The following is a 12,512-nucleotide window of genomic DNA, read 5'->3' as shown; positions in this document are numbered from 1 at the left end:
AAGTATACTGGATTGGCTTGGTGTTGAATGGGCAATGAAAACCCATTTGTTTTACAAAAGACTTGTTCATGATGGAGATAAAAACTGATAGAACTGGTTTGTTGATGTAAGATAAAATATTTCTCCCTGGTGCAGTAGCTCCTGTAAAAATGCTAAGGTAGTGGTCTTTTGCTGTCTGGGAATATGTTGTATTCCTCTCCTTCTCTCAAGCCATCTCAGGTCACTCCAGTCAAAATATCAGCCAGATATTTGCAGCATGAAGACTGCAGTAATAGCTAGGGAAGCTATAAGAATTATATGAGACAGTGGGTTGGATCCTGACTTACTAATGCTAAAAAGATACTCAGAGGAGAACATTTTGCTGCTCACAGTTTTATGACTAATGGATAATCCTAATAAATAGTGTGTATGTGTGTACAGCTGCTTGTACTTTTGGATTCTCCTTGGGGTTGAGGCAATAGGGATTGACAGGATGAATGCCAGATTTCAAAATTTACCATTAATCCTTTGTGGGACAATTTGATTTCCCTTCTGTTTTTGTTGCCTACCAAAACAGGTGGGTGGGAAAGGCTTCTCAGGTACCTGTGAGACTACATCATATGGGCAGTAGACTGCATGCAGCTTGATGGGTCACAGCAATTGTGCTGGCGAGAATGCCAAAGAAAATAAACAGATGCTGATTTTTACCAGCTTTTAGCCCAAGTCACAAGAATGTCTTGTGTTCCATGTAGCAAAATGCAGCCCACAGCCACAATGCATGACGACGTTCCCTTTAGCTGTGAAATATTGAGCCTCAACTGAGTAATGTTTTTTGGAAAAAAAGACACAATGCTTTGGAGCAGCTTTCTGACAAGATGGTGTTGCAAGTCTTCCTGGTAATCACTCTAAAGTCAATGTATATGGGCCATTCTAAAGTGCTGTAAGAATGATGGGTATTAATATTTATAAGTACGACTCATGTGAGTATGTAGGTTTTAGTCTTAGGTTTAATCAGGCCTTTCTTGGATTGACCAGGGTTATTTTACATCATTGTGCCATACAGGCCTAACAAATGGTAGGTGCAGGCTGCTAAATATGTTTGTTGGCTAGTTAGGCATGTCGTCAGTAATACTATCTCCGTATTGCAGGTAAGAGGTTGAGCAATGGTGCCTTTCTGGCTGAAACCACTCTAACATCAGCTCAGGGGCAGCTCAAGACATCTTCATCCTGAAGAACAGCCCAAATAGCAGCCGCCACATGCCTCAGAGACGACCAAGTCTTTCAAACAATTTGTTGCACGATTCAGACGTCAGTTGTTGGCTTCTTCTGCTCCCACAGTGCTCCCAGTGTAAGAGTGTTCGGTGAGATGCCAGGGACTGTTTGGGAAGAGCGTACTCTGTCCTTCCTTCAGCAATCCCCTGCATTTTCCAGAACAGGGACATTGTAAAGCCCCTTCTGTCTGTATTTCATAGATTGTCCGGTGCTCCCTCTGCCCATCATGCACTCATTGACAGAATTGGATTTTGCAAAAATGCATTTGCATGTTTGCACAAAGTCGCGCTCCACAAACTGTGCAGATCCCACCGAAATACACTTGCATTTTCACAAATTCACCCATGGCTAAATTTATGTAACATTATGGAAAATAAATTTTAAAGTGGTTTGCAAGTCTGCAGAATCTGTGCAATTCAGGAGGAGAAGGTCCACTTGCAGAATATGCAGGCTGGATTCTTTGAAATTTGAACTGCGTCCATTGTGGATTTCTCCAACATCCCGAATTCCGAGCACCTCTCTGAGCCACCTGGAGAGGTTTTTCAGGGGATGTAGGGGGCTGAACAACTGTACTTTCCTTTTTATTACATATGCTTTGTAAATCTTTTGAAAAAAACCAAAAAACCAGTGTTCTTATGGATTAGTTTGAGAATTATAGACTGGGGAAACTTTGTAAGTTTCTATACCCAGGGCTGCCCATTAGTTGTTACAAAGCACTACAAGGGTACATGATGCTTCATAAATCACATAATTTCTGACCTTCTGTGCCTCTCACGAGATTATTGATTGAAAATAAGGCTTTTTGCTTAATTATTATTCAGGATATTCCACAAGAGAAATGCAGTTTGAATAAATGTTTGAATAAATCAATGTGTGATTATATTGGGAGAAAGGGATATAGTATAAGGATAATCAATGCTCTGTGCAGCAGTTGTTTTAGATTTTGTGAGTTTTCCTGAAAAATATGACAGTAATTATTGTTTGGTGTCTGAGCATTAGGTGTAGAGAGAGGGAGGGAGGCATGACATGCTGAAAGGAAATACGATTACTTGTATAACACCTAGTTCTTTAACAACTTTTCTTTTTGACCGTACCAGAATGAACTGACAGCTGCAATCTGGCAACCAATTTTAAGCTAATCGACACACAACTTTTGTGGGACTGCATTCCCATTGTATTTGTGTTTGTACTTTTACAGGTTGAATGGGTTAGATTTCATGGTGGACAGTTTTTGTACAGAAAGAAATGTTTCTGAAGTTTATTTCTTCATCTGTACTCTGAAGCATTAATGGCAACCCCCAGTCTGGGCAAACTACATCCAATTTGGAGCAATTCTCATCTTCCCTAGCAAACATAAGCACATCATCTTTACAAAGCACTAAAACTGTCTTGTGGTGCAGGAGGGGGAGTCTGAAAAAAAAACTACTTTGTGAACTTGAAAGAGAACTTTAATCTTTACCCATTCTGTGTGTGGAGGCAACCATCCATGGCCACCATTTTGTGAGAGCATCTACAATGTTTTCAAAATTCCACATGTGCTCACCAGCTCTGAAAGATTGGGAAACCTCTGCTTTTATGGATTTTCCAAGGTAAAAGAAAATGACTACAAATGAATGGCATCTGTTTCCCCCTCCCACTTTGTAAAATTCCTGGAATGAAACAGGATGCCTGAACATTTTAAGTCTCATCTGGAAACACTCTTTGTGGTGCTAAGACTGCTTTTTTACTGGTGGATTTACTTTAAAAATCTTTTTTACAGGTTTGGATCACAGCACCTGCACAGCTGCCTCTTATGCACTAGCACAAGATAATACTCCCTCCCAAGGTGCCTCACCGCAGCCTCACCCTTCTCTGCTTCCTCAGTCACTGGAGGAATCAAGGAAAGGTTATGCAATGGTGAAGCTGAGGAGTAGCTTCACCATTGAACAGAACGTTGAATGGCTGCATCAACATTCTTACTCCGTGGCTTTTCACACCAGCTGCCCAAAATTCAGTCTTCCTTACATTGCTCCAAATATAACAACTGAAGCAGTAGCTTCACCTTTTTCCTTAGGCTCTGGCCAACCTTGTTGTGAAGTGATGCGTACCTTCTTCCCAAGCTGTAATTTTCGCAGGATAATATTTGCTATTTGATTTTCAGTCCATTTTCATTCCTGACAGTGAGCCTCCTTTTAGTACACTGTGGCTGCGTAGAGGTGGAGTTTTCAGCCATATCTTCCCACCGCCAGTCTCCTTCCTGGAAGTCGTCGTCAGCTTAAGGCTTCCCTATTTATTTGGTTTTCTCCCATCATGCCCCATCCTTTCACACAGAACACTCAAGGCAGCTAATAATGGCCAAAACAATAAAAAATAATGAAAGCATTTTTAATTCAATATAGTTATTAAAGAATATATAGCAAACCAAAAGGAGTAGAATTAAAAACAAAGAGCACCAACAGAGGCTACATTAAAATATTAAAAAATGAGGCAGGAAGCAAAACATCTATCTGCTCAGCAGGCCAAGGGCCCTTCCAAATAAAGCTATTTTCACCTGAAAGTGGAAGGACATCAAAGAGGTGGCTAAGGAGGGCTCTCTTATTAGCATATATGTGAAGTCAGATTTTTTCCCCAAAGTACATCATTTTGCACTTGAATGCAATTTCATCTGTGAAGGTGCTGTCCATTCATCCAGGTTGAAGTGAATCATGCAGAGCAGTTCAGAAATTGTTTAGGATTTTACCATCCTTATAATGTTGGTGTCCAACAAAAACATGTCTGTCTTCCTGCTTACCCCGCTCATAGTAGGACTAGAAAGCAGAACGCCTTCCAATACAGATCATTTATTACACCCCATTGTGGATTCCTGAGTTTATTCCTGCTCTGCTTCCTGTGCTTTAACCAATTGCCAAGCTGAAAAGGGATGTAACTGGGTATATGCCATGGCTGCTAGAAGGATACCGACCTGTGAATTATGACACGCGTCATCCGCCCCCCAGAAAAGACAAAAGCTAACAGCAATTTGCATAAATATGCTAACTTATATGTCTAGTTAGAATTGGTGATTGTAACTTAAACATAAATACATCTCACCATAGCGTTGCAGGCTAAAGCCAGGTGACCCTGTGCCTTGCTGCATTTGCGTCCAGGTGCTGCTGATTGGCAGCTTCAAGGCCAAGCTCTTCCCTTCAGGGTTTTCATCTTTAAACAAGATTCAGATCAGACAGCTGTGCAAAACAGAGCACAGTGTTTTGGCACAGCTTCAAAGAGAGGACCGTGCCATATAAAAGATCATGGTCATCCTAACCGCAAAGTTTGTTCAAGGATCTTTGGTGAGGGAGTTAGTCAAAGCCTTTTTAAGGACTACAGCAACTTACCCCAATCTGGTGCCTTCCAGATGGGTTTCACCGTAACCCCCAGCATCCTCAGTAATGCTGGGGGTTGTTGATCAAGAGAACTGGAAGGCACTAGGTCCAGAAACCCTGTACTGCCCAATTATCCTCTGTATAATATATATATATATATTAGATTGGACCCCATTTATATGCTTGCTTTATTGTTAAAAGTATTCTAAAAATGGGGAACAGAAATTATTTCAAGTTATTGTGACCACTCACAGCTGATATTGATAAAATGTCCCATCCCACCTGGTCCCCCCACCCTCTTTGTGTGTATCTCTCTCTCTCTCTCTCTCTCACACACACACACACACACACACACACTCACACACACACAAATACCCATGGGAAACAACACATATGAGCATTTGGAGTATTTCCAGAGGTTGTGAGTCATGCAGAACTGGAAATGAACCTCACATTTGAGAAGTTTACACAGAATACGTTTAAGACACAATCCTATGCATGCTCCCCCCAGTTGGGAGTTGTAGGACCTAAACATAAGGTTGTACCTTCAGTCTATTAATTCTCATTGAGTGCATTGCCAACTCCAGAGCCTCACCTGGATCCACAGCAAAGGAGAAACAGTGCTTTGCCATCCACATGTTAATCTTACAGCACCACCTGACACCTTTTTATCAGGTAGAAACAGAACCATCTCCTATGTCCCTTCCTGCATGCATACAAATGTTCATGGGACAAAAATCAGTGTTATTTCCAGCAAGAAAAGGAAGGGGGATTTATTTTCCCATTCCTATGGGGGCTAAAGTTATTCATGTCCTGTGTGGTTTGGGAATGAGGGGAATTAGTTTCAGCATCCTGTTTCTCACAGGAGAGAGAATTATTCTACGTCCAGTGCAGTTAAAAGGAGAAGAGTGAAGCAGGATTCTAGTTAGTGTGCATGTGGGAGAGAGACTGCAGGGGGCTGCCAGGGCAGGCCTTTGGGGCAGAAGTCAAGCGGATGAAAGGGACGGAGCCCACACACAGTAGGACTGTCTTACAAAGAGTTTTGAGGTGAAGTAATGCAGATTAACACATGATAAAAGGGGCAGGGGAGAGGAAAACGTTGAAGTTGGAATCTAAAATGACTAAACTGTACCAATTAGAGAAAGATATACATAAACTAAATTCCATGTGAAAATACTGAGTTGTTTTTCAGACTGAAACCAATATAAATTGCAGTTGCATACAATTTTCCCCATACACACATGTGCTCACATACACACATATTAAACCAAGGCTGCAACCTCATATCACAGTCTCTGAGTGTACCCCTTTCTATAAATTTTCAGAGGTCTCCAACTGTTTCCCAAGAATATACAAACTCACTTGCATCTTTCTGTGCAGGATAGGTCTGTTGGGGGAGATTGGAGTGCTGCCCACTCGAGCTCATAGATCTTTCCTGCACAATCCATGTCAATTTTCCATTCTGATACGACATTTTTCATAAGAATTCCTCTAGGGAGGAAAGTCATTGTACCTCTCTGTGTTGCTTGTTCTGGAGAAAGCTAGGAGCAAAGCTGCCAGCTTCACTACTCCGAAGTGTTCATTTCCTCACTAGGGGTATTTTGATTCAACAGCCCTCCCTGCAAATTAATTATCAAAAGCAACAGCACAGCGGAATATGCTGACACTTTGCGGTGCAGCCTGCCCTGGGGTGTTTAGGGGAAACACGCGGCAGTCAAAATTGAAGTGCGTCAGTTATTCCCAAGATGGACACAATAACTGGCTTGAAAGGGACAGACGAGGGAAGTACTAGTAGTCCTAAGAGCACGGCAATTGCCTTGCTGCACCTGACCAAATGTCTATCTTATCCTGTCCCGTCTTCGGCAGAAGCCAGGCAAATGCCGCCGCTCACAAGCTGCAAGTGGCAAGCAGCCATCCCCGTCCATTGTCCATAAAATCTGAAAATCTGGGCATTTTTGCCTAAGAGGACCAGCCTTACCACTGGGCAGAGTGGAGCGTCTCTCTCAGGGGGCAGACGCTGAGGACTGCAGTGAGTGGTGGAGAGGTGTTGAAGGACAGAGCTGGGTGTGCAATCAGCCCACAGTGCTATCCCACTGCCCCTCGGAGTGGCGGAACACACGTTTTGAGGCAAGATTCCACGGCCAAACTACCGCCTTCGTGTGTGGAACACTGCAGGGGACTGCCTTGCCCTTCTCCCCAAGCAGCAAAACATCCTGGCCGTTCATGTTGTGTTGTAATGGCTAATGTTAAAGGATAGGCATGTCTTGCCAGCAACCTTGTCTCCAACTGTGAAGTTTGCTTTGGCAGGCAGTTGTTCAACATTGCATGTATCTACACCTGATTACCATACCAGTCATGCGTGGTCACCAAAGGTGTTCACTGATTCTACTGGAAAGTATTTTGTTGCAAGTGATGTGAGGAGACACTGGTTGCTGTCTGTGTGCTGATGGGTCTTTGATGCAAATCATCACTGGGGATTGCTGTCACTGGATGATGATCACTTATGTATCAATTAGCCTTGAGAACTGCGGTTGTAGCAGGATCAGTGTAAACGCAACCTGCATGCCTTGCTTTGGGTTTGATTGTACTAGTGCGCCAAAGAGCAACTTCATCTTTTAGCCATGTGGTGGGATTTAAGCAAACTCTCACGCAGAGTTGGCAGGATGAAGAACTCAGATGTGCAGTTCTGAATTTGTACATAAAGGCACAAGGCGAGAGTTGAGCAAGGCATGTAGGATCTGGGCAGTTTGTATGGAGTGTGTCTTAAAGCCCCTCGCACTGGAATGCATTGCACACACTCTCCATACCTTGTCCGGCTGTAATGAGTGCTCTTGCAACAGTCTTTCATTTCCTGGGATAGTGGTGCAGGTGGGGAAAAATATTGGCTAGACTGAGCTGGATCCAGGTGCCTAATCTGAAGTCGTGCATCAATTGCTGGGGAGGGATAGTATTAGCTTGGATGCTGGTGCAGGATGGTAACTGCACCTGTTTCCTCTGATTACACACTTGGAAGGACTGAGCATAACCCCAGTAACATGCAGGTAAATGAAACACTCACTTTTCAATCCTCTGAATCCAGGCAAACTAAGAGAGAAATTTGCAATGGGCAGCCATCTGCAGTGGAATAACTGGGCCTCTTTCAGATCTCCCCCTCTGAGTCATTTAATGTTAAACAATTCTTCTTCTTCGCAGATAGTCTTGTGGTGGGAATGGGCAAGTCAGCTTACTATCCAGCTGTGATGGAGAGGGGCAAATGTATGACTATCCTGGGAAAAAGAAGATGGCTGAAAAAATTAATCCCATGTACCCTCCCTCTCCTCCAACTCTCCAAAAGCTCGGGTAGATGGAAGTAGGGAGAAGGAAAGCCCTGGAGCTTGCTTGAGGCGGGTAAAGAAGGTGTTACCATCAGGTTTTTCAATGTGTGTGTCTATAATTTTGTCTATATTCTGGAAGTAGCAATTCCATTCAGTTCATTGTATTTAGCCATAGGCCATTACAAGTTATATTCAGAAAGTAGCTTTGCCTAACCCTTTGGACAGGCTAAGAAGGTCTGCGTCGAAGCTGTTCTTAGGGTATACTTAAAGGCAACTTGGAGGAGGGACCGCTTCTGTTCTTTCCAGCCGGCATGTGAAAGTCTTTAATACAGAGAGCATCTCCTGGCACGTGCAGAGTGCCTTGTCCTCTGGACTGGGGGGACACAGCTGGCTTCCAAACAGCTGGGGATCCTTAAGGATTCGGTTGGGTCGGGGGCTGTACCTGCCAGGTAAAGCCCTCCCGTGCCTTCTCACGTTCGACATAACGCGCATCGGCCGGTGAGCGCGGGTGTGTGTGTGTGTGTGTGTGTGCGCGCGCGCGCCTTTGCGGATCGTGTGTCTTGGAAGTGGAGGTCCCCCGGCGAGCCCCGGAGGTGGCTCAGGGCCGGCTCCGGCAAGGAGTTGCCTCCGAGGCGGCTGCCGAAGGGGCGACGCGCGCGGTGCCTGCGTGGGCCTGAACGCCCGCCCCACGCTCGGGGAAGTGTCCGGAAGGCGGCACGTTCCTTCGCAAACGCGGCGCGCCTCTTCGCAAGAAGTGCCTGGCATGCGGCGAAGCCCACCCCACTCACCTACCTCCGATGGCGGGGGCGGGCGGCGCGGGGAGGCAAGGCGCGCGCTGCCGGCTGTGCAGTCGAGCCGCGCAGTAGCCCCCGGGAGGGCGACGGAGCGAAGGTGCCTGTAGTACGGCGCGCTGCAGACGCCCCTCGCTCGCTCGCTCGCTCGCCGCCCGCACGCCCGCTTCTTCCTTCCTTCTTCCTTCCTCCCTCCCTCCCCTCCCCTCCTCCCTCTCTCCACCTCCTTCTCCCTCTCTCTCTCTCTCGTCTAGCTTGACGCAGCAGCCAGAAAGCGCCACGAAGAGCCAAGCCGTCGGTGGAGTGGCGCCGATGGGGCACCGTTTCAGGCGGTGATGCTGCTCCTTCGCAGCCTTCTCGCGTAACTCCCGATCGCCGCGCCGACTCTGAGCACGGCGGGCTGGAGGCGCGCGTTAAAGGGCTAACCAACGGGCTCTGCCGGCGGTTGCGGCGGCGGGGCGATCGCAGGAGCGACTGGCAAAGTTGGCTTGAAGTGGGACAGGCAGGCGGCAGGAGGAGCAGGCGGCGGCGGCGGCGGCGGCGGCGGCGGCGGCGGCGACTTCGCGGGCGGGGCGGGGCGGGGGGAAAGTTGCCACGAGCGGCGAGGGGGCGCAGGCAGGAGCACGAGGGAGGCGGAGGCGGCGGCGGCGGCGGCGCTTGAGGATGGGGACGCTGCGGGATTTACAATACGCCTTGCAGGAGAAGATCGAGGAGCTCAGGCAGCGGGATGCGCTCATCGACGAGCTGGAGCTGGAGCTGGACCAGAAGGACGAGCTGATCCAGCGGCTGCAGAACGAGCTGGACAAGTACCGCTCCGTGATCCGGCCCGCCACCCAACAGGCGCATCAGCAGAGCTCCACCGCCTTGCAAGGCGAGCAAAGGACCAAGCGGCAGGCCATTTCGGCCGAGCCCACCGCTTTTGACATCCAGGACCTCAGCCATGTCACGCTGCCCTTCTACCCCAAGAGCCCACAGTAAGCCAGGGGTTAAGCGTTGTGTCCGTCGTGTGGCGTCTCTGTGCTGTCATCTCTGCCCCGGTATTTGTCTCTGTCGCCCGCGCTGCCCATCCGCTCGCCTTGTGGATCCCTGTGCGCCGCCTTCCGCTTTCCATCGCTTTTCTTCTCATCTTCAGAAATTCCTCCCCTGCCCCTCTGCGCCAGGCTGCCTCCCTCTCTCTTAGCCCTAAACTCTCCTGTCTGCCGGGCTGCCACCTTCTCAGAGCCACATTCAGCAGCAGCCCCCTGCTGTGTCCTTTTCAGAGATTGATGCCCAGGGACCCCGATCCCCCACCAGGAAGGGGGGAAAAAGGAGTTCCCAGAGTCTGCAAATGCTTGCGGGGCTTCTCCCTCATTTTGTACCCTCCCCCCATCTCCAGTTTGTCTCAGCAGTAAGAACAGCACCAGACTGTCTCTTTCCAGTGTGGTATGTGTTTTTGTCTGGGGTTGCTTGGTTTTGTTTTTGTTGTGCTTCTGCCCTGAATTTAACTGGGGAATGGCGTTGGTACCGTGCAAACCAAATCACTGACACAAGGATGGGAAAAGTGCATCCCTTCCAGCCACTCAATATTTATATACTTGAGGAGGAGGAAGCCTTCTTTTTTAATGCATTTTCCTGTGGATCTCATTTTCTTTGGCACTCAGGCAGGCAAAATTATTTTGGGCAGTGTTATCATTCCATGCAACGTTTCTTTTTTAAAGGCGATCTTAATCTGTGGTGTGTATCTACGACTTAGTTGCTTGCTGCCAAACTGCTTTGCACATTGCCTTTTCACCTGCAAGGCTCCCTCCCTGCCTCCGAGCTGACTGTTCCTGGAATCATAAGGCAGTTGTTTGAATGCGACCTACACCTTTCCCACTTAACCACCACCCCCTTTATTTCCCCGTGATACTAGAAAGACCATAAAGGGTTATACAACCCCTTCCCTTCACTGCCCCAATCAGACCTGAAGGATAGATAGGCTGTACCTTTCTCTGCCTCAGACAACACAGAAGTTTCTTCTTCCATTTTGAGGAAGAGTTTGGCTTTCCTTTGGATGTCTCCCACCCACAAGTCCGGAGCAGTGGAAGGCTTGGGATGCCTTTGTTCTTCCCTCCCACAATTTCTGTGCTGTTCCTCACGGGTCCCATGGATGTGCATGTGTTGTGGGCAGCGTGGGTGTGCTGTACAAGCAAAAGAAGAGCAGAAATGCAGCAGACCTGGCCTTAATTGCTCAAAACAGAGGTGTTAAGAGTCAAGCTGTCCCTGGCCTCAGCACCTTTAGAACTCCATCCCAGATAGACATCTAGGCTTGTTGCAGCTATTTGGTGGTAAAGGGAAGACACTCTGTATACACTTCACATGTATTACTACATCACATTTGTGGGGATATAACCTCAGCACTCTAAATGTGTTATGGCAGCTCCATTCAATGCTGCAATTTACTGCCAGTATCCCTGATCGGACTGTGGGATACTCTGGAGGGAAATCAGTTTCTTCTGTCCTTTTCTCTGGCTGCACTACTGACTCAAACAGAGAGGTATGTTGGATTTTGGCTGCCCGTATTTGTCCACATGAGCATTCAGGCGAGGCTTTCCCCTGATATAATTCAGGGTATCCCTAGGACACAGCATCACGGGAGCAGGGCTTCCTTCTGCTCACTTCTCTACCAGTGTTATGTCTACCTCAGTTCTCTCTTGAGCCTTTTCTGGTGTGCTTCACAGCTCATCGAGTCCCCTGGAAGTCAAACTGAGAAGGCAGGGTTGGATGGGTAGGTAGGAAGGATGGCTCTTTACTCTTTTGGAGAACCGAAGCTGGAATTTATGAGCTGTCGTGAACTGATGTTACGGAATGTGCACCTTTTACCAGGATAGCTTTTACCTGAAGCAGCACTTTTGCTTCAAAAGAAGGAATTTATGGTTAAAATCATAGTCACACATCACATATTTTCTTTGTTCTATGATCCTATGTACATCTACTTGGAATTAAGCCCCACCAGGTTTCATGGGACTTACTCCCAAGAATCTAAAACACTTACCAAAGAGTAAATCCCATTAAACTGAGTAAACATATTAGGGCTGTTCCATACATCCTATATTGAAGAGTTTAGGAAATGGTTACTAACCGAAGATGCTTCTTAGGTTTCTCATGTGGCTTTAATTTTTTTGTTGGATTATGTTTTTTTTTTTACCCCTGAACTATTAAGCATTTCTTTTTTTGTCTTAAGGAAAATGCTTGATGCAACACAAGGCACATACTGGGGTGTAAAAAGGGAATTAAAAGCCAAATTTGAAAGAGTTTATTCTTGAACAAATTTATCTAAGACAGCACATGTGTCCACACACACACTTTTTACTTTTAGGTAAATAAATGCAGAATGTCACCACAACAGTTCTGTCACTTTGCTTTATACTCCTATCATCATTAATGCAGATGAGAATTTCTACTCCAGACAAAACTGGAAGATTCAGAGGAATCCACCTTGTGTGAAACATAAACAATTGTGTTAGATGGTGGAAAACATGTTAAAGGTTACCAGCGCTGGATTCTTGTTGCATTCATACTGTGCTTGTAAAGTTCTCTGGATTATCTAGCTGGCAACAGTTGGAAGCATGGTGCTAAGCTAGGAGGACTCCTGTGGCCCCAGGTAGCAGATCTCTGGTTCTGTTCTCAGGTTGTGTTAGCACAATGTAATGGCAAACTCACATGTGTGCTTCTCTCTCTCTCTCTCTCTCTCTCTCTCTCTCTCTCTCTCTCTCTCTCACACACACACACACACACACACACACACACACACACAAAGTTCTTTGGTTTATTATCTAGATGTTAAAAGAAGCTTT

General features: G+C 46.5%; 1 protein-coding gene across 2 annotated transcripts in view; it reads left to right on the top strand.

The window, feature by feature from the left end:
• PRKG1 (protein kinase cGMP-dependent 1) overlaps nucleotides 1-12,512 on the top strand; it is a 743,395-nt gene that overhangs the window by 57,105 nt on the left and 673,778 nt on the right. Inside the window, exon 1 of one of the 2 annotated variants that reach the window (XM_044420578.1) lies at nucleotides 9,361-9,671. The exons of the other annotated variant lie outside the window; for it this stretch is intronic. Coding sequence (XP_044276513.1) covers nucleotides 9,361-9,671 — 311 coding nt within the window. Of the gene's footprint in view, nucleotides 1-9,360; nucleotides 9,672-12,512 lie in introns of those variants that run through there. 2 annotated transcript variants of the gene reach the window in all.

This window comes from Varanus komodoensis, unplaced genomic scaffold (genome assembly GCF_004798865.1).
Source record: "Varanus komodoensis strain SLA01 unplaced genomic scaffold, ASM479886v1 scaffold11, whole genome shotgun sequence".
NCBI lineage: Eukaryota > Metazoa > Chordata > Lepidosauria > Squamata > Varanidae > Varanus > Varanus komodoensis.
This window is presented reverse-complemented; position numbering and strand designations above follow the sequence as displayed.